Genomic DNA, 26,714 nt, shown 5'->3' on the forward strand with positions numbered 1-26,714 from the left:
CAAAATTATTACTTAAAATAATTAGCTGAATTGAATACTAAATTTTATACATTTAAAATTAGTATCTATATGGATCATACATATTATATTTTATCCAATAGTTTTTTAAATATAATTTTGATTTATCATTCATCTTGATTTGATTGTTTGCTAGGTAGATCAACTGGTCTTCTTTGCAGTGGCCTTCGCTTGGATAACAAAGATGATAATTTGTTTGTAGACGATGGAGGTGCTTCAGTCGTGGTGGTCGTGGTAGACGAAGGTTGTTGTCGTTCAACGTCTTCTTCGTTTTGTAATTCCGCGTTTTCCTGCTCATTTTCTAATACTGGTTTCACATCCTCAGATACTGGAGGCTCTTCAGTTTGAATCGATTTCTTTTTGGGTAACAAATTAGACAATAAATGCTTTCTGTTTTGGCCAGTAACAGGAGGAGCTACAGTTTGTTGTTTTGGTGCAAGTGGGGCTTGTTTTTCTGGTACTCTGAATCTAGATTTGTTCTTAAGCCTTGAAAGTGTGTCTGGTGTTGGAGTTGGGCTCGTTTCTTGTACTTGTTCCTGATAAACATAACAGACATTTAATTACACGCTAATAACAATTTAATCCAAAATATACTTTAATTAGATACAAACCTTTTCTTCTACTTCATCTGGAGAACTTTCTATTATAGGTGCTTGAGTTGTAGATTGTACAGGGGCCGCTGTTGTTGATGAACCCTTTCCACCAAAATTCAACCTTAATCCTGGTCTCAATGGTCTAATATTTGGTCTCAGTCTACCTCTACAAAAATATATCATAATATTGTATTACTCAATTGTTCTGTTCTTTTTTTATAGCCTATTTTACTAAAGATAATAATAACTTTTCAACACACAGAGAATACGTGTGCCAAAGTAGTCTTGTTTGTTATTAGATCTATGTATTATTATTGTTTCATCGTTTAAGAGGACGCTATACCCGTATGTGTTGTCTCTGTCTTATACACGCGTAACATAGCTAAAACCTGTTTTGCGCGGGACAACTTTACTCCCTTGATATTTTAATCAAAACAATCAAAAATATAAATCCTATTGGGAAGAACTTTATCTGTGACGTAGCGTTTTAATTTTTTTGATAACATGAATGCAATTAAAATTATCGGTTTGAGAACTTAAGGTTTTTTTCATTTAATTATTATAAATTATTGGTTACCATTAACAAAAAAATTAGAACGCTACGTCACAAGTAAAGTTCTTCCCAATGGGATTTATAATTTTGGTAATTTTGATACATATATCGAGGGAGTAAAGTTGTCCCGCGCAAAATAGTTTTTAACTATGTGACGCGTGTATAAGACAGTGACAACACTTGCCGGTATAGCGTCCTCTTAAGTACAATAGATATATTATAATTCATTATTTTTATTCTATTTTATTTTAGTATACGTATTGTATTCGATATAACTAAGTGTCTTGAAAAATTAACATCAAATCCTTTTATATTATATCTTTTTTCATTTTATATTTATCTATCACTGATACACAATACCAGAAATAGACACGTTTTATAATCTTATAGTTAAATACACATAATTGTGCTATTAATAATTTAATTGTTGTAATAAGTAAATAACTTACCCGATAGCTTTAGCAGTTGTGGTTGTTGGCTCTGAAACTTCGAGTTCAGAAACACTGCTTTCATTCTCTTCTGTTACTTGCTGTACAGCTGGTGTTGTTATAGTTGTTGATGCAGATGTTGTAAATTTGTTTCTACTATTTTGTCTCCTCAAATTGGATCTGCAATGTATGTTTATTATTATTTTAGGTTTGAACTTTTAAAAATATAATTTGTTTAAAAAATAAGTTTATACCTTTCCGCAAAGTTAGGCTTTGGTGCTGCTGATGTAACCTCTACATTTTCATCAATAGGAACTGTGCTTGATATGGGTTTACTTGCACGTGTTCTTTGACGGCCGAATGAAGGTTCTAAAATAATTGTTTTATGAAGATAATTAACTCTTTATTTATAATTAAATTGTATGTGTATTATCAATTATCACGGTGTTTAAAATTGGTAAATAAAGTTTTCAAATACCTACTGTGAAAAAAATATAATACTATAGTAAATTACTTTGTGCTTTTGTTACTACTTCGCTTTCAGTAGTGGAAGACTCTTTATCGAGAGCGGCTGTAGAAGATTGATATCTCTTACTATAGACGGATCCCTATAAAATATAGTATAATAATTTAAAAAAACAATTAAACAATAATATATTGGAATGAGTGTATAATATGTAATATACATTATACCCACTGATTCTTTAAATGTACCTATCGTGAATCGTGGTATTGTCACTATTAGTATGCTATTGTCTATTTTACTATACAGATAACTAATACATTTATACCAGTTTTGTCTTTTATACTAAGTATATAAAAATAGCATAATAATGTATTTTTCATAACATTTTAGTCTCCGGTTATACGAATTAATAATATCTCTACTAAGAGACATTATATGAATGTTTACCAACCAATGAAGTGTTTAAAAGTAATGTACAGTTTTATCGTTCTTCACTTAAAGTAAATATTTTTAAAATGCCCTTTTTACTGTAGGTAGCTAAAAATATAACGTATTTATCATAATTTCCAGTTATTTACAATACCACAATAATTCTAGTCTCGTTAGATTTGTCGTTAAATATTAAATTATTAAGCCATTATATTACCTGTGTGTTCCGTTCTCGAGTAGGTTTGAATTTACGTCTTTCAGTGACCTCATCGGATGGCGGTAACTCAGTTGTCGTTGTCGTAGTAGTCGACGTTAATCCGTTCCTGCTACCTACGGAGCCACCTCGATAACGGCTACGCACAGGCCCAGATCCAGGAGCTTGACGTGCTGGTGCAGGTGCTGGAGTGGTAGTGGTTGTGGTAGTAGTTGTCGTTGTTGTCGTCGGAGCTTGTGTTGTGGTAGTTGTGGTCGTGGTTGGTACCAGCCTCAAAGTAGTTGGAAATTGTGTTTCGCTGTCCTCAAATCTCGTGGAATGTTCATTCGATAATATAGTGTTGGCCGTTTCTTCGCTACGTGTTTGCTGCAAAATGGCGTACAAATCTACTGCTCCTTTGTCCGTCGACCCTATAGCAAATTCGATTGTTTTCTAAACATATTTTATGGAAATGATACTGCAATGTGCAGTTATTTCGTATCGAAATTCGATAAAATAAAAATATCGAATTTCGTATTATTATTTTTATTATAAGAGGACGTCACATTGTAAGTTAGCTATTTCAAGACGTAGTAAATACTAAATAATATACTTATATATGAGCTTCAAGGAATAGTAAAAAAAAAAAAAAACATATAGATATAGACGTTAAATTAATATTATGAACTAAAAATAATCGAAATCTTATTAATGGATAATAAAAAAACAACAATTTTAATGTGACTTCCTCTTAAATTATGTAATGATTGATGATGGTTAATGAAAGACATAAATAAGAAATGATTCCCAATTTAATCTGTTTTATAAACATTATTGTCGCTTAGACAATTATGTTATATATATAATACCTACTAAAACTATGTTTACTTAAGTTTCTTATGGGAACTAAAATAACAACTATATTTCTATGAATATTATCTTTAATAATCGTCTAGTATAATTGGTAAATATAAAGTATAAATAATTCTCAAATTTCTGTAACAAAAGTATTCTTATTTTAAAGAAAGACTGTAGTATGTGACAGATAATTTTCTTGTCATTCAAAAATCAAAAATAAATATATTTTTGTTTCTAATCCATTTGCTTAATAAATATCATACTATAGACCATAGTCGAGTTAGTTGCATGAAAAATTGATTAATTTAATAACACAATAGAATTGAATAGCCCAATCATGAACCATAAAATAATGTACAAGGAACCATTAACTCACTGGTTTATTAAATGTTTAGTGATTGATTTTTCATGCAACAAGGCTAGAACTTTTAACATCACATTTTTTTAAATTCAAATAATATAAATTAATAAATTAATATAATTTTAAAAATAATGCCAAAAATAGAAAATTATTTTAAAAGACTGTCAATATACTCAATGTATATTAATTTAATAATAATTTCAATAAAAATTATTACAATATCACTTCATAAAAATTATATTAATTTTTAGTTAAGAGTTAATTTTTTTTATCTTTAACTCGTCGATTTATTTTGAAGACTCTATAAAATGTTTGATATTGGCGTGCCATTTTCTTTAACTATCTGGTGTTCACTGGTCAACCACCCGTGAACAATAAACCGAAGGAGAGGTTTTATACCTATATGTACACAACAGGTGTCCAATCCATCGATCACAATGATGACAATAAATACAAGCTATACTTGAATAATAATTTAATTATTAATAATCATAACATAATCAAAAGTAATACTATAGAGTATAGATATATTATCATGCATTTATGCAACGTTAGTATAAGAGATGAAAATAGTTAGGCATTTGTAATTTCATTCATTAACGTAAAATGTATATTTTAACGATATGAATATTATTATCAAGCACAATTATTACCTATACGGTTAAAAAGTAAAGGTCCACAAGTAATTATATTGAAATACGACGATCCTCGTTAAAATTATTGTTAATTTAAGCATTTTAAAAGCTATATAAAAAAACTAAAGCGATGTATTCATAAATACACAGTTAAAAAAAGCCATTCAATACGATGTCAGTATGGTTAGTTGATATTAGCATACGTCCGTCGCGAACCTGCGGTATAACGTTGGGTGACGATCGTGACGACCTCGTCGGGGGTTAATGTTGTCGTCAATGATAACCCCTTAGTATCCACATCGGTATTGTCTTGATTCCGATCTAAGCTAACTGTTTCTGTTACAGATGCTACTGTTTCTGTCAGCTGAGTGTTATAAGCGTTATTAATAGTTGCTACTTGATCTGTTGGCATCGCGGTCGTTTGTACCACAGCATCTGAAAATATGTATTTTCACCAGTTTTAACCTCATACAGCCGCCTTGTCTTGAAACGTCCAATTGGCCTTCAAGATTAGATATTATCCACACACACACACGCACTCACAAATTCTCATTTACACATGTATACATAATAATTTAATAATTTATTATTAAAATACAAAATATATTTTATTCTGTACAAAAGTAGATATTATATTAGTTTTTAGAATTACGCCCATATAATATATTATGCACTAATATAGTAAAAACTGGATTGTCCTTCAACGCCCGTTATAAATATCATATAGAAATAAGTAAAATATTGTTTTGGTCAATTAACCCTTCATCCACTAAATTAATCTTAAATGAAAATAATTTCCACATAATTTACTATAACCCAAATACTGTACTACTATATAGTAAACACGTAATATTATAGCAATCTACGTGACGACATACCTAGGTATTTACAAAATACTTTTCTATTAAATACTATAGTATAATAATTTATCATTAATAATATATTAGTCTGTATAGTTAGATATGTATGTCTTACCTTTATGATTTTCGTGTCTTGGTGAAGTAGCCTGCGCGTGTTGGCCATTACTAGAATGAGTTCTAAAAGCACTGCTGTCCACCAAATCCAAACCTGGTTGGTGCGGGCCTTTTTAAATGTATTCATTATCGTTAAAAAAAAATCATTCAGTAAGTAGATGAAAGATGATAAACTACTTTTACCATTATTATTTGCTCGTATACGAGTAATCGGGGTATCTGTAGCAGGTACAGCCGTCGTAGCAATTTCCTGAGCAGGTTTTGAATTGCCGCGAGATCGGACAGGGAATCTAGGATTATGCGGAAGACGCTCTTCGGAAACTGACGGCGAAGATAACGGAACTGATAGAGCTGCTTCAAGATTACGTCCAGAGTCCCTAAATAAAAAAATGTGTTAAAATTTAATATATTTTATATAGTTCGATGATTACGATCACACGCTTAAAGTTAGTTGTTCAAAATGTATATTTTATGCATTATTGTGATAATAAAGGTATACAGAGTGATTCACTAAACATACGCATTGCTCAACCTATTTTTCCTAATAAATCAAATTCTGATTTTTAAAATTTAAGCATACTAAAATAATAAAGACCATATTTTCAAATACAGACTTCATTTTTTTTTTATGTAAACCACATTTTTAATTGTAAAATTAATTGATAGTTTTTAATATTTAATATTTTTTTCTATAAATATAACCATATTTTAATTTTTAATTAATTCAATTATTTTTAACCATTAATAATAATGCTTCATAAATAAAAATATTAATTACCTATCTGGTCAATGTACAGGAAATATAATTATAGTTTCATAAAATATATGATAAGTGCCTTTACCGGTTGCCCTAAACTGAACCAGAGAGTCGTAATCGTGGAAATACGGAATATCTTTATCTTTATTCCTAGGTTAGACAGAAAAAACAAATATTCATTTGACAGCCCCTTAAAAAGATGATTTTTATCAAACTGTTGATATGAAATATGAGAATACAAATCGAAATTAAAATTCAAAAAAAATAGTAGGTAGGATCTGAGTTAAAAATGTAACTCTTTTCTCTAAGGATTCATTATAATGAGTATAGATGATACGGAGATTATAATGATTTAAAAATCTTAATAATTATTAGTAATTAACATAAATCTATTAAAAATGTATAATTTATAGCAATCGTCCAAGTATAATAATAAGTATACTTACCTACTAGACTAAATATTATATTTATTTTATATTCTTTATATAAAACCATTAAGGACTAATACCTACTTATAGTTACACTAAAGTCAAAGTTTTATAACTCTTAGAGACTGCTATCGTATGAATTAGAAGCTGAGGGAAGCTCTGCCAATATAGGAATAATAGAAACAGTCATAAATTCATAGTTATGCAATTTTAATTCATATTAAAATTATATATTAATATTATTTATAATTAGGTATTTTATAAAAACATAGAATACATGTGATAAGTATAAAATGTATATTTCTTATAGGCTATAATCATAGTTGCACGCATGAAATATGAATTGAATAATTTGAATAGGCAATTTAGACTCGAGATATTTATAGGTACCTACATGATACCACCATAGCTTAAAATTAAATATCTATATGATGTCATCATGAAGTAAATAGAAGAATTAGATTAAGTATTATAAAAACGCCGACCTATATTCTATAGACCTAAAGTAATAATGTATAATAATAATTTAAACATTACAAATAAAAATGTAGGTAAGTAGGTTGGTAGTTAAATTAGTATGCTTAAAGCAATTAAAAAAAAATACTGATACCTAGTAGCGGACTTCATTGATATTGTTGTTATGATTATTCATTCATTATACATTATACAATAAATATGAATCGTGACTTAGGTATATAGGTAGTTTAATAAACTTCAATTTGACATTATTACATTGTATATATGATCTTAAACAGTTACTTTATTTTGTTACTGTTTTACGTTTGAATACCTATTATAAAATTATTCATAAAATCATATTGATATTTCAGATTTCAGTTCTCAGTAGTTAGCCAGACATTCATTGAGTAGATAAGTGTAAGGTGTTACCTAGGTAGTATGTAAATAGCCAATATTTAGTATTTAAAAATATTTTCTGGTAGACTACAGGCAGTAGATAAATAGCCGCATAGGGATTTAACTTTTATCCAAACTTACCACGTTGTATCATATTTAATACTGAATTAAATCAAAAAATAATAAATAATAAATAAAATAAAATAAAATAAATAATATTATTATCTTTCCAGTTTGCGTCACAGCTATAAATTATTAGTATCTAAATTCTAAAGCCGTAATTTGGTGTGTGTTTAATTTAAACATCGATGAGTAGCACTAACGACCTTCGGCTATCGAGACGTTTTGTTGTGTAGACTCGTTGTCGATATAAACCATAATGCATAAACTACAAGTTGTACCAACGCCACAATAAAATAATTTACGTATCTCTAACGTTCGAAAATGATAAGAGATAGATCAAATCACTCGGTGAAAAATGATGTGATATTGTGATAACTGAGTTCAATATTTTACTACAGCGAGTTTTCACTCATAAATTCATAATTAATGAATTGTTATTTCATTTTATTTTTACAGTGCATAATCGTATAGTTATTTCTGTTTATTGTAATAAATTTAAAATACCAATGACGTTTAAACGAATATTTAATTTTCTACCATGTCTACGATGTGTAAGGTTTAATCGGACGTTTAACACTTTCGATAGATTGCACAAAAGTCAATTGGAAAAATTAAAAAGTCTTAATAAGAGACGTTTCAATGAGCAATCAATATTTAATTTAAATACTAACGTCCCAAAAGATGTACTTCTATACAAATCATCTAGCGACAAAACATACAAAATGATCAGCGTGTTTTCTATAGTTCAGTTTGGGTTTTGGATAACAGTAGCTGATTCTTACAATGTCTTACTAAACAAAGAGCCCGACAATAATGAAAACCATCAGCCAATATCGTGGGTAGATAAAATAAAATCTCGTGGAAAAATAGCAACTCTTGGTATTCCCATTGCCTGTTTATGTATGGGTAAGAAATAGATTATACATTTATTAAATTCTTATTAATTTAAAAACTGATAATAAAATATTGTCATGTTTAAAGGTACAACATTAATTGCTATATGCTCTGTTTACACAATGAAATCTGTAAAAATGTTGGTCTTGTGCAAAGGAGGCGATCATTTGAGTATAACGTCTTTCGGTTTTTTCAATCGAAATATAACGACAACTATACCTCTTGAAACAGTAAGTACATTTTTCAGTAACACTATTCTATTTGGAAAAAATGTTATCTAAATTCAGTATCCACAAATGTCAATGATAAATTTTCATCAATAATCATATGCTTGTCACATGTTATCTGTCTAGTAAATGTTTCTCTACTTCACTATTATAAATCGAGTAACTAACATATCATGTTTTACTTACATAGTTTTAAATCTAATAGTTCTATATTCTATGTATTTAAAATAGAATATTGTGTATATTTTATTTTATGTGTCACTTTAGTATTATAAGATTATATTGTTTCAGGTTAGCTGTGCTGTTGGGAGAAATTCGAGTGGTCAAAATATACCACTGAAAGTCAAAGGAAAATGGTTTCACTATACATTAGATAAAAATGGCAAAATTTATAATCCAAAATTATTTGATTATACTGCAGGATTGAGTAGGAATGTATAAATTTTTTTTTTTTTTTAATTTATTGCATAGTACTACACATTTTATTATTCTTATAGTTACTTACTTTATTTTACTGTGATGTTCAGCAATATCATTAACTGCAAAGTTAGCATGTCCTTCAGGTTCTTCTGTAGTAACAGTATGTTCTACCACAGGCAACCTAAAATGTAAATCAAAATTAAATTAAATTTTATTGCAGATGTAAATTGAATTGTATGTTTTGTAAATTAAAAAAAATAAGAAAGACTACTTGTATCACTTGACTATTATTTAATGAACTCTTAATAATTTATTTTATGAATTATATTTATATTTTATAAATAAGATATTTTGAGTTAACATCCAAATGTATTTTTTGCTTCTAAGAAAAAAAATTTATTTTTAAATTTACTCCTAAGGAAAATAAGATAAGATATAAATCTTATAGTAATCTTGTATAAATCTTATTATCATCTCAAAAATATAAAACATTAGTTTGTATAGGTTTTGGGTACTAATTTAAGAATTAAATATTAATGTTGCTAGATATATTTTTTTTAAATACTTGTAAAAAAATGTTGGCCTATTTTAACAAAAAAAAGTTATTGATGATAAATTTTTTTTAGCTTTATTTAATTTTTCTGAATTTTACCATTTCTTAAGTCTAAAATTAGTTAACCTATACCTCGACGAGCAAAGGTTATTCTGTTCCCTGACATTATTACAGTGAATTTTTTTGATTAACTAGCCAACTATAATGTAAACCCATTATAAAACCCAGAATAATACTTTAATTTTTAAACCATTTCACATTAATAGAAACTTTTAAACAAATTTAGAGTGATTAAACTACATTTAAAATATAATGTGCCACGTAATGATATTCAATTAAAATGAATAACAGTTATATTTTTTAACAATTATAAATCAAACACAACAAATGTATTGCTATATAATATATTATAAGATTGTGAATGGTTAATACCAACCTGCCCTTATTGGTATTTTGGACAAATTGATTTTCATCTTGCACAACAGCAGGTTTTTTTGGTTTGCTGTTTTCTTTGATATCCTTGTTGGGTTTTGAACTGGTTGGTGGCGAATTTGATGTACTCTGACTACCTGTGATTCGAAACAAATATTGTTTTAGATTTCGGAGATCAAAAAGCGTATTCATATATATTATACCTTTGGAACCGGGTTTTGCGTGTTCTTCATCCTCGTCATAATAGTAATAGACGTACTCGTATTCGTATTCTTGGCCGTTTGGTGCTTTTTTTATATTAACCCGGGACGCCTGAGAAGAAGCTGAACCGACAATTGGTTGATTTCCGTACGGGGAATCTACGAAGTCAAACAAGCCGTCGTCTTCTTTGTTATTATTATTTCTCGTTTTATCTTGAACTTTTGAAGGGTTCTGAGTAATCTCATCTTCACGCTTAATTCTAACAAAATATATTTTATTAAACAATATTGATTCGGGTTTTCGATTGACCTACTTTAATTTGTTAGGCTTAGTGGCAAAAACGTCGTGAGTAATGTCTTCTGTTTCAATTGGTCCAGTATATTTTTTGTCTGGCTTTGATTTTCTTAATCCATCTTCATTGGATGGATACAACTTTTTATGCTGAATAAAAAACACAATACATAGTACTTATTATATTTAATTTAAATAAATGCCACAATTAATGTATTTGTCGTGTTGACAAAACCGTTGTAACTTATAACCCTCAAAGAAGGTACTAACTAGATTCAATTTTGTACTAGAAAAAATGTCTCTAGAAACTAGACACGGAAAATATTGTAAAATAAAATGAATAGGTATATTTATCGTTTTGCTCGAAATCTTAAATTATACCTAACACCTAATTAAATTTGACATAATATAGCCATATATAGGTATTTAACAAGATCACATGGTATTTTAATCGTTTTATGAAATATACTACTAAATTCTGAAATTCTAGATTGCTATTTCTTTTGTGTTGTTGAGTTATTTTATACTAAAAATTAACTCGGACAATGTACCTATTTTAATACTATCACACAAACCGCAAAATTAATTTTACGCTAGATGAAACGGCGGTTTCGAAATAAATGTGAACATTTTTATTCATTGTATAATGCGATTATACAGTATTATAGTCATATAGTGGTATCCTTTAGGTTAAGCACCTATAGAGGTAATGTCAGGTAGACCTTTATAATAACACTATTAATGTTTATTATATATGTATATAACACGGATAAGATGTTCCATTGCAGTCGGTGTAAAATAAAAGTTTTCACGCAATAATAAAATCATTACATAAAATTATTACGCACCGAACATAATAATATTTTCTTTTATTTAATTGCTGACCCGTGATATTTATAATGACTATTTTTATGACCCGCGTGACCCGCAGTGAGCATCTCTTAAAAATGTATATATCTCTATGAACATATCGGTATGTACGTACCGCGTAAATTTTTTCTTCCATTGGCACAGAACTATCAGTGACTTCTTTTATGCCCGTTTGTCCTTCGTCTTGGATTTTCACATCCATGTCGCTCTCTGCAATGAAAATCTCGTTAAAAATATATTTTATCGTTTTCTCGTGTGTTTTTTATTTTTTTAAATTTCGTTTAAAATCCACAATTACAACATACCTAAAGGTATACTATGGACGGCCGACGAAGGCATTCCTGTGTGTATGCTAACATATTCTTCTCCTGGTTTCGGTTCAGTGATGACTCTAACGAATTTCTTCCTTTCGTTCGGCACGGCACATGCAACGGCTAAAAAGCCGAGGAGTGAAAATAGCAAGTGATTTCTGTGCATTGTGTATGTTGTTTGTGCAGCAGTTCTATAGAACAATAATATAATAATATAATTAGTTTTTTTTCCGATGCTTCTACGTTATAGGTACTCAATATAATATATCTAGAAAAAATTATAATAATGCGATTGAAAAAAAATTTAACCGATGTACTAAGTGAATATTTTTTATTAATGGAACACTGATCAAAGTAGCAAATACTTGTAGGTCCGTACAATACCTAATCGCTATATCTATTCCCTTATTGCTTATATTTCCTATAATATTTTCATCTACGTATATTTATATAAATATTATAATATTATACAGCTCAAAGAAACATTAATTATAACACGTATCTAAATTAGCGATAGGTATTAAAATATTAAATAAAATACGCCTACCTATACTTGCAAATATCTAACTACTACATACCATATGTCTTAAAAGTATATACTTTCTTACAAACTTATAGATATAGACTTTATAAGTATATACTATATAAATATAATATCATTATATCAACTATAAACTTCTTACAAATTTAAATTTTCAATAAATTAGGTGTTTATATTTATTATTTGTTTATCTTTGTGAATACTTATGCAATATTTTTGTTTTCATTATATTTGAACAAAATATGTTTGTATTTATTGTCTATAAACATAATAATCTCCATAAATATCATACATTTATATATTAAATCAAAAATTATACTTGATATTCAAAGCACTAACAATTTGGTAAATTATGATTTATATTAAAAATTAAAATAATATATTTTTGGATTGAAAATAAAAAAACTAACTCTCCAGTGTAAGTATGTTTTTATTAATATTAATGAGTAGTGATTGAAATTTTATAGAAAAATTAAAATAACTTTACATTTTTAAATAAATATTAACAGTATAATAATTTTAATTGGCAATTAACACAAAATTCCTGTTGAGTTGTAGTTTCATTAATTAAATTAAATAGATTTAAATAAATTAAAATGTATAGATATCACGCATACAAATAAACTCAAAACATATTTGGTATAGTACAGTTGTTATTATTTTTTATGTTTAGTTTTACACACAATTTTAAAATTTATAACACATAGTCAAAATTATTTGACAATCTATTATGTAATTTATATTTTATTGATTTTATTTCGTATACGTTTTGTTTAAGGGTTTGTAGAATTTTTCCAATCTTTATTATATGTTCATAATTTTCCAATGTAGTTTTGACTGTCCATATTGTAACTTTTTGTGTTTGTTTGTCCCTCACGTTACACGTGATACCACATAAATAACACGACAACTCTTTAAAACCGCTACTAATGAGTGTAAACAACATATCTGACCAAATCAAATTCAAATCATTATTAATCCGATTAGTAACCACAATTACCCAAGCTCCTGCTCCTTTATTCGGTTCTTCTTCCCACATTGGCTGTATTCCATTTTTGAAAAAATAATAACTAGCTCCTAGTGGTAAACGAGAAGGCAATTTTGTTTTATTATAGGCCTCGATAAATTGCGTAACCGTCGACACTTCGAATAGCTTTTGGAAATTCATTCTCCAATCATCGTCCTTTGCGCACTTATCTTTGTACCAAAATGTCCAGTTAAAAGATAGTAAAACATCAGCATAAAGTGTCATACTTAAAATATATATTTATATTTGTAGTGGTGTAATATATGTGGTAGTAATAGTAATAGTTGGTAGACGATAGTAAAAGTATTTGTATTAAAGTTTTAAAATGTTTAAAATATAAAATATCCTAACCTTACAATTTAAATATAACAAAATGTTCAATTTTCTGTGAAAAATTTTATTTATTTAATATTAAAAAAACAAATAGTAAAATGTAAATATAAATACGCGTGTTGATAAATGTATTTTATTTTATTTGTAGCTAGTTAATAATAACTAGCTATAGTGAATTATAAATCATATAATATAATATAGTCTTACAGATGATTGATCGAAAACATACGTATGTTCATAATATTATCCAGGTATATTATGTCTATAGGTACCTACGTGTTTGTAAATAAAATATTTAATTATTCATTATCGAATACAGTTAAAAGTGTTAACCAATAAAATAAGTTTGGTCGATATTATTTATAAATACTTAAGAGGACGCCATACCCGCATGTGTTGTCTCTGTCTTACTAACGTATATCATAACATTTGCGTTCAGCAGAATACATTTTATGATGTTAGCTTTAATATTAGAAAAAATTTACCAATTATCAAATTTAAAGGTAAGAATATTATCTAGAAAATAATATAATATACTTTTACTAATATTATCATTTTGACATTTTCTATATAATATTCTTACTTCTAAATTTGATAATAGTTAAATTTACTCTAATATTAAATCTAATATCACAAAATATGTTCTGCTGAACTCAAATGTGTTATAATGTACAATACATTAGTATAAGACAGAGACAACATATGCGGACACGGCGTTCTCTTAATAATGATAACATATTTAACTGCATAAGTCAAAAATAGCTATTTATCTAATATAATGACAATATCAGTTACCTATTATTTATAGGTATCTTGATAAATAATTTTTTCTTCATTTTTTAAGTTAATTCAATTATACAATACAAAATACTTGATTATGAATAAAATAAATACTCAACAGGATATTCGATGATACTATCATTAATCATTATAACTACTAAGCACCTATTTTAAATAAAAAATTTAAATTTACAATTAATTACAATTATTTTAAGCTTTGAGAATACTAAAATTTACTAAGAAAGTTAATTATTAGTAATAAGTATTAAATAATTACTAATAATTACTAATATATTTTGTAAAAATAATGCAACTGTAGGTAATATTTAAGATGTTGACATTTATCCATAGGTGCTGACTTTTAGATTTTAACATGTTTTAACATGTGCACGGGAAAATAAAAAACTTAAACTACTATACATGGAATATGGATATTATTCCAATTCTCTTTATTGACTTAAGTTATAACTAAAAAAAAAATATTTTTACATGAAAATACAATCATTTTATAAATGATTTAATTATAATCAGATAATTTTTATACACAAAAACAAAATAGTATTTTTAAGTTTTCTCTTCGTTATAAGTGAAGTACTACGGTGATTTCCCCCGTTGTCCTCGTAAAATCGACGCTCAGTGGCGACGTGAATAGATATTTTATGAGGCGGCTGCCTCACGCAAAAATAGGGGTGGGTATTCCAATTATTCCAGTCTTCAGAGTTCAGGACCTAGACTGCTAGACTTGTCTGTAATTTGTACTCCCATATAATTACACTTATTGATGTAAACATTAGGCATCTTATGATTCCTAATTTATATTATTGATAAATCGTGAAAAAATGTAAAAATTAAATGAAGTGGGTATTTTTTGGTAGTTGTTTCATAGGAAAAAAAAGTTCGATTCGCCACTGTCGACGCCTATGCATTTATCAGTATTAAATGTTTAAACAGATTCAAGATAGTTAGATAGATAATTAACAGATTTAAATACATTTTATGTGTTCACAAATAACATGAATTTCCAAAGCTGTAAAGAAGTTAAGATTTAACTTTATTTATAAAACTATCAAAATAAGTATGTAATTACTAATTACTATGTAATCACAATATATATATTTAAAAACCAATAACAACTTACAGCTACTTTTTATGATAAAAATAATAATAAATTATAGAGCAATTTATAACTCCTATTTTTCTAATTTATAAAATGTATACTATTATTATTAAATAGGTATCAATTTATTATATATATATTTTTTTTTAATTAAGAAAATGTATTGATTTTTCATGGAACACTTGGTAAGTACAGACTTTTTAATTTTATTTTTTGAAATTTATTTTGACAGTGTGCAGTGTGCATTTAAAAACAATTTCTAGAGAGTAATGGGTTTCTCAAATCAATAGGTCCGGGAATCGTGCGTCCCCTGGTCCCCCTTTAATCCGGCCTTGCTCAATTTCCAAATAATAATATAATTTACCCTCGGGGGTTTCTACTTAAATTGTTTCTCTTAAGACAGACTCTCACACAACGTTAGTAGTTAGGTACCTACTTGAATTAATAATATTCAATGGTAAAATTATAACAAATGCTATAAACACATAGTGATTATAAATAATTATAATAGAATAAAAGATTTATTTTATGATTTGAAAGTTACCAATTCTATTGTACGAAATATTTTTAGTTATTATATTAACTAGTGCTGAGTGCTCTATAATAATGACCGACCGCAAATAAAAGTAGGTGAGATTATTCTAATGTAATCTAACGAGGCAAGAGCGAAGGACTAACGTAAACAATAAATTTTTACTCCATGACATCCCCAGTCTATTCAATTACTTAAGAACATTTCTAGGGTTGTTTTTACGTAAACAAAAAAACGCCGGAAGTATTTTTTTAATATTCGACTACTCATATAATTATTATAATAGATACAATCAAATATTCTAACTTATATGTAGATAGTGAAAGTTTCTAATAAAAAAATAAACATATTTTCTCGTTCTTATAGTTATTGTATTTGTTTGGTATCCAAAGTCTACAGCATGTCACTCACATAATCAGCCAATAATTTATGATATAATTTAATAATTGAATATCGATCAAAGCTTTCATAAATATCTATATATATATTATATACATTATACAAACGTAATAGTTAAATTATTTATTCAATTATGTCATGTATAATGTTTGGTCGTTTGGATAAAAGTGAAAAAAAAACAATACGATTACGCGATGTTTAACATTTTAACCACGTCATAATAATACCTATAATACCTACATAATGAAGATATGTGCAATGTTTTTGGATATTTACCAAGTTTTTTTTGATTTACGCCTGATGTACAAAATACATTATCAGTTTATTTATCGCAATCGAATCATCGTTGGCATTAACAAAAATGACTATAATATGCATTGTATAATCAAAAGGTGGAGTAATATTCGTGTTCTAACATAAAACACGATTAGAATAATATATTATTGGAATAATTTTTTATCGTTGAAATGCATAAAAATCATGTATTTTTAATACTATATTGATTATAAAAGCACTGATCATTTTACTTTAAAGACTACTCGTATTTCATAAATATATTTTTTAAATTAAAATTGTAAGTTGTATTTACTTTCTTTGAATGGTTTAATTAATAATTATAAATTATAATAAATAGTATACGAAGTCATCTTGTTTTTCTATAATTTTATGTACAGATTTTCCCTTAAGTCAGACATTGAAATCGTAAATAATAAGACTTTGGTAAAATTAAACACTTAATACATACAGTTGGACAAAAAAATTGCATTATCTATACTAATTAAATACCCAACATAAACTTGATTAAAGTAATTAAATTTAAACATCGGTAAAAAAAATGTACACTATCCATTATCCAATAAGAAAATTAACTGACAAGTAGGTATCTATTTATAATTTAGATGATAACTATAGTGATTGAATTGCATACGACTATATTCAAATTGATTAATAAGCATCTATTCATCACATTCGATAATTTTTTTTATATTGTTATTCAAATCATTTTTGTGGATCATTAAACTACTGATAGCGTCTATATGTATGATTGCCGTTCTATTAGATATACATAATCATATTTTGTAAAGACAAGTAGGTTGTGTTGTAATAATCTATAAAACAATATTATTTTAGATCGATACGTAGTTAATTTATTTAAAAAAAATATAACGTGGAAGTAATACAATATAAAAACGCTCTGCAACAAATAAAAATATTTGTCTCGAGGTTATTGGGCTTCTAGAACTTAGATCAAGGTGCTTCCTGGCTTTCATTTTGTTTTTATAGATTTACAAAGAAATGTATTATGGACAATTTATGATATACATAATGTATAAGTATATTATATACCTAAAATTGGAGTAGTTTTATAACTACTCCATGTTTAATTCCATATTCTTACTCCTGATCCATAAATTATTATATCATTAACATTCGTGTTGACCTTTTATATTGATCAGAAACATTAAAATTAGAAAATAAAATATGTTATACATAATAATACTAATAAAATACCAGGAAATCATCAGACTACATTAATTTCATTACTATAATATCTATAGTTATATTTGCATATTATATATAGCTATTAGCTATTGTAATATACATATAGGTAATTATATTTATGTTATTTTATTTGCAGATTGTACCTTACAAAGACTGATATATATTATAATATATAAAACGCGTTATGCACATATGACGCATAAACAGGTGGGTATATCTACTTGTCATTATAGTTTTACAACAGTATTGCACAAATAGCAGCGCCAACCCTTGAAAATAATATGCGCAACGTTTACTGTAGGTATGTACATATGCACACATCACATATAATACCTATGTATTATAGAAGTTGAACCCATATTGTTCAGTCATGCGTAAACTTTGACCCGTTCCGTGTGTTTCTATTCTGATATCATTATGTATTATTAAAGATGAGGCTGCACCATCAATCCATCATTGCTTGAATCCTTTCACTTTAAGCTTTCTATACATCGGATTCGATATAATCCACAGTTCGAAGTCGTCGCGCGCGAGTCACAATGAATTCACAATGACAATGCTACATAGGTATATATTATATTAGCAAATTCTCATTCGCGTTCCACCAACACGTTTCAACCAAAAAATCGTGCTGGTACTATGCTCAAGAAAAGATCGACGAATTATATTTGTACTACGTACACTTTTTAATTACACAAAATGGTTGATTATTTTATCACTATACTGTTGTTTTCTACGTAAAATTATGTTTTTTAAAAAAATGCTCTTATATTATTTGAGATTATTATAATTTACAGCACACAATATTTAGATAATAAAATAAAATATACTTATTGTTATTTTTATTAACAACATACGTGTTATATTTTATTTCATATTCATAAGTAAAAATTTCCATTCATAAAAATAACCGTAACAATATAATGAATTAATTATAAGTATTTAAATATTATAATAGTCGAAGTGGTATTTATAAAGCAAAATATTAGTCCACTACTAGTAAAATAATCAACTTGTGTGTGATAAATAACATAGTATGGTCGCGTTTCGTTGTTTGGTATATACTATAGGTATTGTATACTCACAACGTTAAAATATAATAATAACTACAGCAATATATTATAACTATGTTTATATTGGATCGACCATCTAGGTACATTCACATATTATATATGTACATATGTACACATGTGTGTATAGTATATACCACTGCAAAAACGAATTCAATATCGTTAGGTAACACGCAGCTCCCTAAGTACAATGGCTACAGTGCTGCAAACAATATAAAATATCTACGTGGAGATAATAATTGCACAACTTCCCAATACATGTACGATATATTTTTATACATACAACGCCTACAACCTATGTTATATGTATATAATACATATATATGTATACGTGGCACCAAGTACTTATCCCCCGCAAGTCGTCCGTGTGCTTGTTATAATAATATATAGGACATGGCTGATATATTAATGCGTCACGAAAGAACGTTTCCTAAATGTTTACAATAGGTTAAACGGTGATTATTATTTTTTTGACAATCGGTGGATATAAAAAGCTAAACGCGTACAGCCGTACAGGCATACATTTAAAACTGAATTATACTCAGACAGCACGGGTGATGTATATAATTTGAAAAATAATATGATTTCAACACCTGCAGCACTTACTGTCAATTTTGAAATTTTATATTATCAAACGCCGAAAATCAAAACCAAAAACATTGTTACGCGTTTTAGAAACACTCGTGATGATAGTACGGTGGACAATATCATATATTTGAACGTTATTAACATTATTATAAAATTATATACCTATTTATACCTACACAAAACAGCTACATCAGCTGTTTATATTATGTTTATTGGTTCATTGCGCTCGCGTGTCTGCAACGCGATGAATACAAATGCTGTGGGGGCTGACGGGTATAAACGAGTTACCCACCGATATAATAGAAAGACAAACAATAACCATATTGCTTGTGTGATATTGTTATATACTTGAATTTTTCTATGAAGTCAACGGTGGTGTGCGCGATCATTGACCGCAATCATACACAATAACGGACACGCGTGGCGCGCGCCTCATCGGATCTTCTGACTTTAATATTACCATTCATTATAGAATAGTCTATTCAATAATCAATGATATTACTTTGGCAGCCCCAAGGGCTGATGAAATATTGTTATGGCGATTTTTTTTCGCCCTCCTTAATCAAATTGTCTGCTCCTCACCGGTGTTCTTCGTGTGTGTGTGTGTGTGTGTATAATATAATAATGATAGGTAGGTACAAGGTTACATAGGTTCTCAAACCTTATTTTTTCGGACCAAAAAATGTGTATTGCGGATCAATTACATATCACTATAACGTCTCAAAACAAAATTATTCATAAAAATAAATCAATAAAAAAATCACGATAATTTTTAATGTATTAATATTTTAAATTATATTCTTTATCACCTCGTAGGAACCAAAGTTTTAGTGCATCACAGTTTTCAAACCTCTGATATTATATACTATCTAGGTTATCTAGGTACATAGCTAGACATCAAGAAGAAGGTAATTTAGTTGATTGGTACCGATCTAAAAAAAATAAACCTTTTTATAACTTCTCTTTAACTCAATAGCTGAATTAACGATTTTAGGTCCATACCATAGAAACAATAGTACGAAGCTGCAGTCTATAGATATAACGAGTGACGATTGACCAAAAGTCTTGAAAAATAATAAGAATAATACGAGTATTATACACAAAGCACATACGCTACAGATACAGATATATACCACGGAATTTATATCATTGTTATTATACCAACGCTAACGAAAACGAAATACTAATGTGGAATGTGTGTGTATAAACAAGTATAGTAAGTAGCTATACCTATGTTACCTATGTACAAGTATTATATCCATTAAGTCTCTTATTTATAGGTATACTTATAAATTATACAAATGTATACGGCTTAATTCATTGTTATAACGTTCAAAATTGTATCTCATACCTATATATACACCAAAATTCGATATAATAAATAAAATGGTCAAAACTGTACTTCCTGTTGGTCAAACGGTAGAAAGTGATAGTTTTAATAGTATAACATCCTCCTCCAGTTATATACATAATAATATTAAACACCTATAGGTACGGCTGTACATTTATATATATTGCATATATTATTGTATATTATTTACGCATATATTGTTGTTTTATAATAATCTACAAACGGGAACGCCGGGTGAGTTGTGAAAAGTTGACAATCTGGTTAATCGGAAATTCGGAATTTAAAGGTCAACTGGATTGTTAAGGCGAGAAAAAAATACGTAATAATTCAAGTGTATATACTGTATAATATATACCTATATATTTATATATATGATACGCAGAACGTAGCAACCACGGCGCCTACAGCCGTATGTATTTATGCGCACAACAAGCTCATAGCTGTCGTATAGCCTAACGATATAACCCGAAAGACTATTAACCCGTCTAAAGTTTTTAGTTGTAATAATACATACGTATTAAATATATATCAGGGTTGTATTTTAATTTTTAAAAACCAAAGATGTATATCATAATATATACCTACTATTTAATTTATAACGTTAAATATTGTGCAACGAAAGTGAAAATTTAAAATTCAATAATATTTATTATTACGTGTTAAAGATATCGAACGATACGATGTATTGCGGTACGGTGATGATACTCGCAGACTGGCTGCGCATGTACGCTTATCGCTTCATCGCGAATATCGCAAACACATATTTCACTTGTTATTCTATACGCGTTTCAAGAGATCGTTTTAAATTTTTAAGTTATAAAATATACCATTACAGCTGGTGTTAATGGCCGGTAGTCAGGGCCGGTGACCCGGTGCTAGTCACATTAATAAAATTTATCATACGTAGTTTTTACAAATAGCACGCGTTATACATGAAATAAATATTAATTTATCGGATGTAAAAATGTCACCGAAAAAAAATCCGAACTATTATAATATGACTGTAATAATAAAAATATACTATAATTGTGTCGGATGTTTTATAAAATATAAAAATTGGAAAGCAAATATAATTAAACACATATAATAACAATAATTATTATCAAAGTAAATGGTGTGTAAAAATTTAAATTATATAAATAGTTGGATCCTATTAATATATTTTATTCACACCATAAATCAGAACTTTTCAATTGTATTCTACGAATGAAAACTGTAGTAATATCAAATCATCAAGTTCTACAGGATCATAAATCAAAAAAAAAAAAAACTTATTTTACTTTTGTAGCGCACACAGAAATTTCATTTGTATTTTATAAGCGGTTCACAATATATCAACCAAACGATTAATTATATGTAAACATCATATTCATTAGAAAAATGTACAATGCACTAAGTCACTCAAATACTTATGCATAAATTATTTTGTTATCCAGACGAAACAAATATCGTACCTATATGCTCCTTAGCGGAGAAGGCGTCAACCGCAACAACACGTGGTGTCGTATTGTAATACATCAACAATATAATAACTGTCATTGTTGTTCATAATTTTCGAATCGAATGGAAAATGGGCCGTGAATTCACACAAAAAACGTGGGTTTGTTATTTGCATTGTTTATTTTATTAAACATAATTGTACTTTTCGTGAACCACAGTATAGATAGATACCGCTACAGAGTGCAGATGACGCAGTACGTACATTTTTCAATCGTGGGAGTATATATTTTTCTCCGCAACTCCGTGTACGAAACATGTATTCCTACATATATTGTATAAAAATAATATGCATAGTATAGTAATGCTATTTATAGGTACAATATTAATGATTTGAGTATTTGACCCCTGCGGATTTCTCTACCGAGTTGCTGCTGGGCTTTGTGGACATAGTCCGACAGACAGTGGTAGATTTTGGATCTCGCATCCGGTATGTATAATAATATATGCTCAGAGACACGGCTATAACCACGTGATTAATGACAGTTTAAAAACGGCTCGAATGCAAATAACTCAGACTAGAAAGTTCATTTTGGGGATTAAATCGCATTCCAAGAGTTTGTTTGTGTGTGCGTATATCTCGAAATATTGTTCACGATAATAATATTATAATAATGGCGTCACATACCTACGCCGGTTATATGTACCTACAGCGAATGCCAGTGATTCAGCAAATGTTTATTTTTTTACATTTACTTAATACCTACTTAAGCTATTAGAAGCACATGCGGTGTTTGTGAATTATGAAGATGTTCAGCGTTATATCATTATTTAAAAACTTTATTGTATAACTCTTAATCTGTTGTTATAATCGAGTTGGGAGGGGATAATGTGTTACCGAAATGTTTATAAACGAACAAGTATTTTTTTCAAACGATTGCGAAGTCACACAATATATTATAAACACGTTCTATTTAAATATATTTTAGTACTAAAGAATACATTGCATATAAAAATTTATGTATTTAAATTATTTAATATAGTAAGTAAAAAAACTTTTAATAAAAATAGTTTCAACAAATATCTAAATATTTATTTAACGTAGATATTTATAAATAAACGTATTTTTAAGTTAATAATTGTTCAATACATATAAATATATAATATATGATATGTATGATATTTATCAATAATTTAACAATCGATTAGACTTCAATTTATGCAAAGTGAAAGTAAAACGATACAAATTATAATACAAATTATGTTCTTTTACATATAGGTAGGTACAAAGTGTTCCATAATGTTCAAATATTTTCAAGTAATAATTACTGCAGACATTCTATTACCTCTCTATTAAGAAATATATAGTAGGTACGCGTGAAAAATATGACACAAACAATATAGTAAACTGAGTGAAAAGCTGCAATTATTGTACCTACTACTTGTATATGTACAATGATATTTATATTATAAAAATAATAATTGTCAACGTTAATTAGGTATACTATTTATTGTATTTAAAATTTTTCACAGTAATATTATTTTTTTTCCATAAACCAATTTTATTTGCATATTCGTTACTTAATAAACCATTGATAAATATACACTGCAATGAATTTATGACGAAAATGATAACTTATAGTTACATACGAACAAAATAATTTTATACAAAAATTTACAGTAGTTTTTTTTATTCATCTCATAGAATATTTTATTTATAATAACGACAATTTAGTGTGATAATTGTGTATGATTTTATCGCTATTATTAATTATTAACATTATTATTATTATTATTATTATTATTTTTTTTTTTTTTTAATTAAGATTTAGAGAAATCAAGTACCTACGTAAATTAAAATCAAACGTTGGATACGGTTGTTGGGTACTTATTATAGATTTCGTTAAACGTTAATTTTTGTGTAATAATTATGTCATATATCAGAGTTAGCCTAAATGGGTTTTTTTTAACAGTCGTTTTAATATTACATAACCAATCACAAGCGTGTATAAATCTATAAATATATGATCTATTTTCTTCCAACTCGTGTTGTCCATTAATGTATTACTATCATCACTAATAAAGAAAAATTATTAATCAAATAAATATAAAAATTAATTAGTGATCTTAATGATGCAATACCTATGCATTACCATTAAACTTTCGGTTTTGTCAACAACACGTAGTATTTTCGATATGTACCTATTATTATATATTATTATTACCGTCATGACTTTTGTTCAGCGTCAAAATAACAAGATTAATATATTAGATCGTGTTTACAACACGTGAACAAAAAATCAAACGCTTCCCTGCACCGTGAAGATTCAAAAGAAGTTGCGCATCACCTTCTTTGGCTACCGGTCAGGCGGCAGTCATGGTCGTTTCGCAATTAAAAAAAAAGATTTAAAAAAAACGAATCCACGTGTTTGACTGGTGGTTATGTTATGAGAAAAAATGTAAGAAAATAAAACCGGAATTGTTGTCTATCACTTATAGGTAACATATAGTTATGTCACTGAATGTATACATAAGTACTATGCATATACTATAAGTTGGTACGTATATACATAAATGACATTCCGATTTTATGAATAATATCAAAACGCGTGATATTTTCTGTTTATGGAAAATTTTCCATTATCATGATGGTTCATATATATATATATATATATATATATATACGGAACCGAATAATTTTTTCGACCGGAAAATACAGCAACGAGTATACACACTTATTATATTATATAGGTATATATACGATTACGGATTATTATAATGTTATATATAATACTATGTTATTATTAAAAACGTAACAGCCGCGCAATAACCGTTTCGATTCGAGTAGAGGTAATCCGAACGGGATGCTAGCGTTAAAGTCTCCCGGCGACACATTATTATTATGTAACGCGTATAATATATTTATATTTTATAGGTAGGTAGGTATACACATAATAAACGCGCGGTATTATCTAAATGTTGACTACCTCATACGCGTTTCGCTATTTCCAGACTAACATGAAAAATAAAATAATGTTTTTAGTTTATTACTCATATTATTAGAAACGTTATGTTACAAAATTCTGTAAGACGCCAAATAACGAAATTCGGTAATTTTTTTCCCCATTAATTTATACCTATTACACTGCACGCGGTGTTATAATCAACGGCGGTGATGACGATTGACGTAAAAGTTTGCACCTTCCGCTTTCTAAGAGGGAAAGCAAAACGCACGCGCACCTTCACTGTATAGTCACCGCCGCATAGGAGCACGTTGCGGTTTTGTCGTGCGTTATAGCAAAACCTATATACCTACGAGCTGCACGCCAATATAGGAAACGGCGGGCGAGTGAATAAAAACAAAAACTATTCCATAACTACACAATTTATAAATAATATACGGTACGTGTCTGAAAGATGTAACATATTTTAATTATATTTTAATTTCAATATAGAATGCAGTAAATTCTCTAGATTCCCCCCTTGATATAGAAATGCACTTATAATAAATCACCACCCACATCACACATAATATTATGACCTGCAGCGTGTTTCATGTGTATGGATATTAAAAACATAGCCATCATCGGTTCTTATAATATTTAATATAAAAATAACACAAGTAACTACACATATACGTAACACTACACGAAAAAAGTATTATAATAACATTATAAAGGATAAATTGAAAACGATCTAAGGGTAGATGGTGCACTTTTAGGTACTTACTTGGCTGGTGTGCAGCGCAGTCCGGCCGACAGAGCTCTGCAAAGACGAACGATACGGCGTTATCGCGCGCGCGCGTACAGCTGCTGCAAGTGTGATGTATATAGACGCGCGGTCGACGACGTACTGACACGACGATGGTGCGATGATATGATAATACTATCCCGCGGACGATGATAAATGTGTATGCCTATACCGTGACGGTCGAGCGTAATGCGCAGTAGTGTATGTATAGTAATATGTAATATGCGATATACCTATTGCACGATGACTGTGTGCAGTGTGTCGCCACAGGAATATAATATGCGACTGCGGCGGTGTTGCAGCGGCGACGGAGGACTCGTCAGGACGTGCAGTTCATCTCGTCGAGCAGCAGCACCACAACTATAATACGACTACGCTCGTGTGCGGGGCGGCGACGGCGACGGCAGCGGCGGCGG

The 26,714-nt window shown here is 28.5% G+C and overlaps 3 protein-coding genes across 4 annotated transcripts; 1 reads left to right on the plus strand and 2 right to left on the minus strand.

The window, feature by feature from the left end:
- Positions 1–26,714, minus strand: LOC113561084 (mediator of DNA damage checkpoint protein 1-like). Of its 2 annotated transcripts, XM_026967294.1 has the most exons (16): positions 26,278–26,714; positions 11,865–12,061; positions 11,675–11,769; positions 10,712–10,839; positions 10,401–10,657; positions 10,202–10,334; positions 9,298–9,393; positions 5,692–5,885; positions 5,510–5,617; positions 4,751–4,969; positions 2,705–3,111; positions 2,107–2,200; positions 1,847–1,961; positions 1,614–1,772; positions 630–777; positions 1–554 (listed from the first exon to the last, which is right to left on the minus strand). In XM_026967294.1, the coding sequence occupies exons 2-16, from the start codon at positions 12,034–12,036 to the stop codon at positions 126–128; spliced, it is 2,754 nt and encodes a 917-aa protein (XP_026823095.1). In that variant the 5' UTR covers positions 12,037–12,061; positions 26,278–26,714; the 3' UTR covers positions 1–125. The 2 variants fall into 2 exon arrangements, with proteins under 2 accessions (XP_026823095.1, XP_026823096.1); XM_026967295.1 differs by lacking the exon at positions 4,751–4,969 and having other exon boundaries at positions 26,278–26,712.
- Positions 8,053–9,487, plus strand: LOC113561085 (transmembrane protein 223). Its single transcript, XM_026967296.1, has 3 exons — positions 8,053–8,577; positions 8,653–8,795; positions 9,084–9,487. Exons 1-3 carry the CDS (start codon positions 8,178–8,180, stop codon positions 9,231–9,233), a joined length of 693 nt encoding a protein of 230 aa, XP_026823097.1. The 5' UTR covers positions 8,053–8,177; the 3' UTR covers positions 9,234–9,487.
- LOC113561086 (eukaryotic translation initiation factor 4E-like) lies at positions 13,106–13,663 on the minus strand. Its single transcript, XM_026967297.1, has one exon. The coding sequence runs from the start codon at positions 13,661–13,663 to the stop codon at positions 13,106–13,108; it is 558 nt and encodes a 185-aa protein (XP_026823098.1).

This window comes from Rhopalosiphum maidis, chromosome 1 (genome assembly GCF_003676215.2).
Source record: "Rhopalosiphum maidis isolate BTI-1 chromosome 1, ASM367621v3, whole genome shotgun sequence".
Classification (NCBI taxonomy): Eukaryota; Metazoa; Arthropoda; class Insecta; order Hemiptera; family Aphididae; genus Rhopalosiphum; species Rhopalosiphum maidis.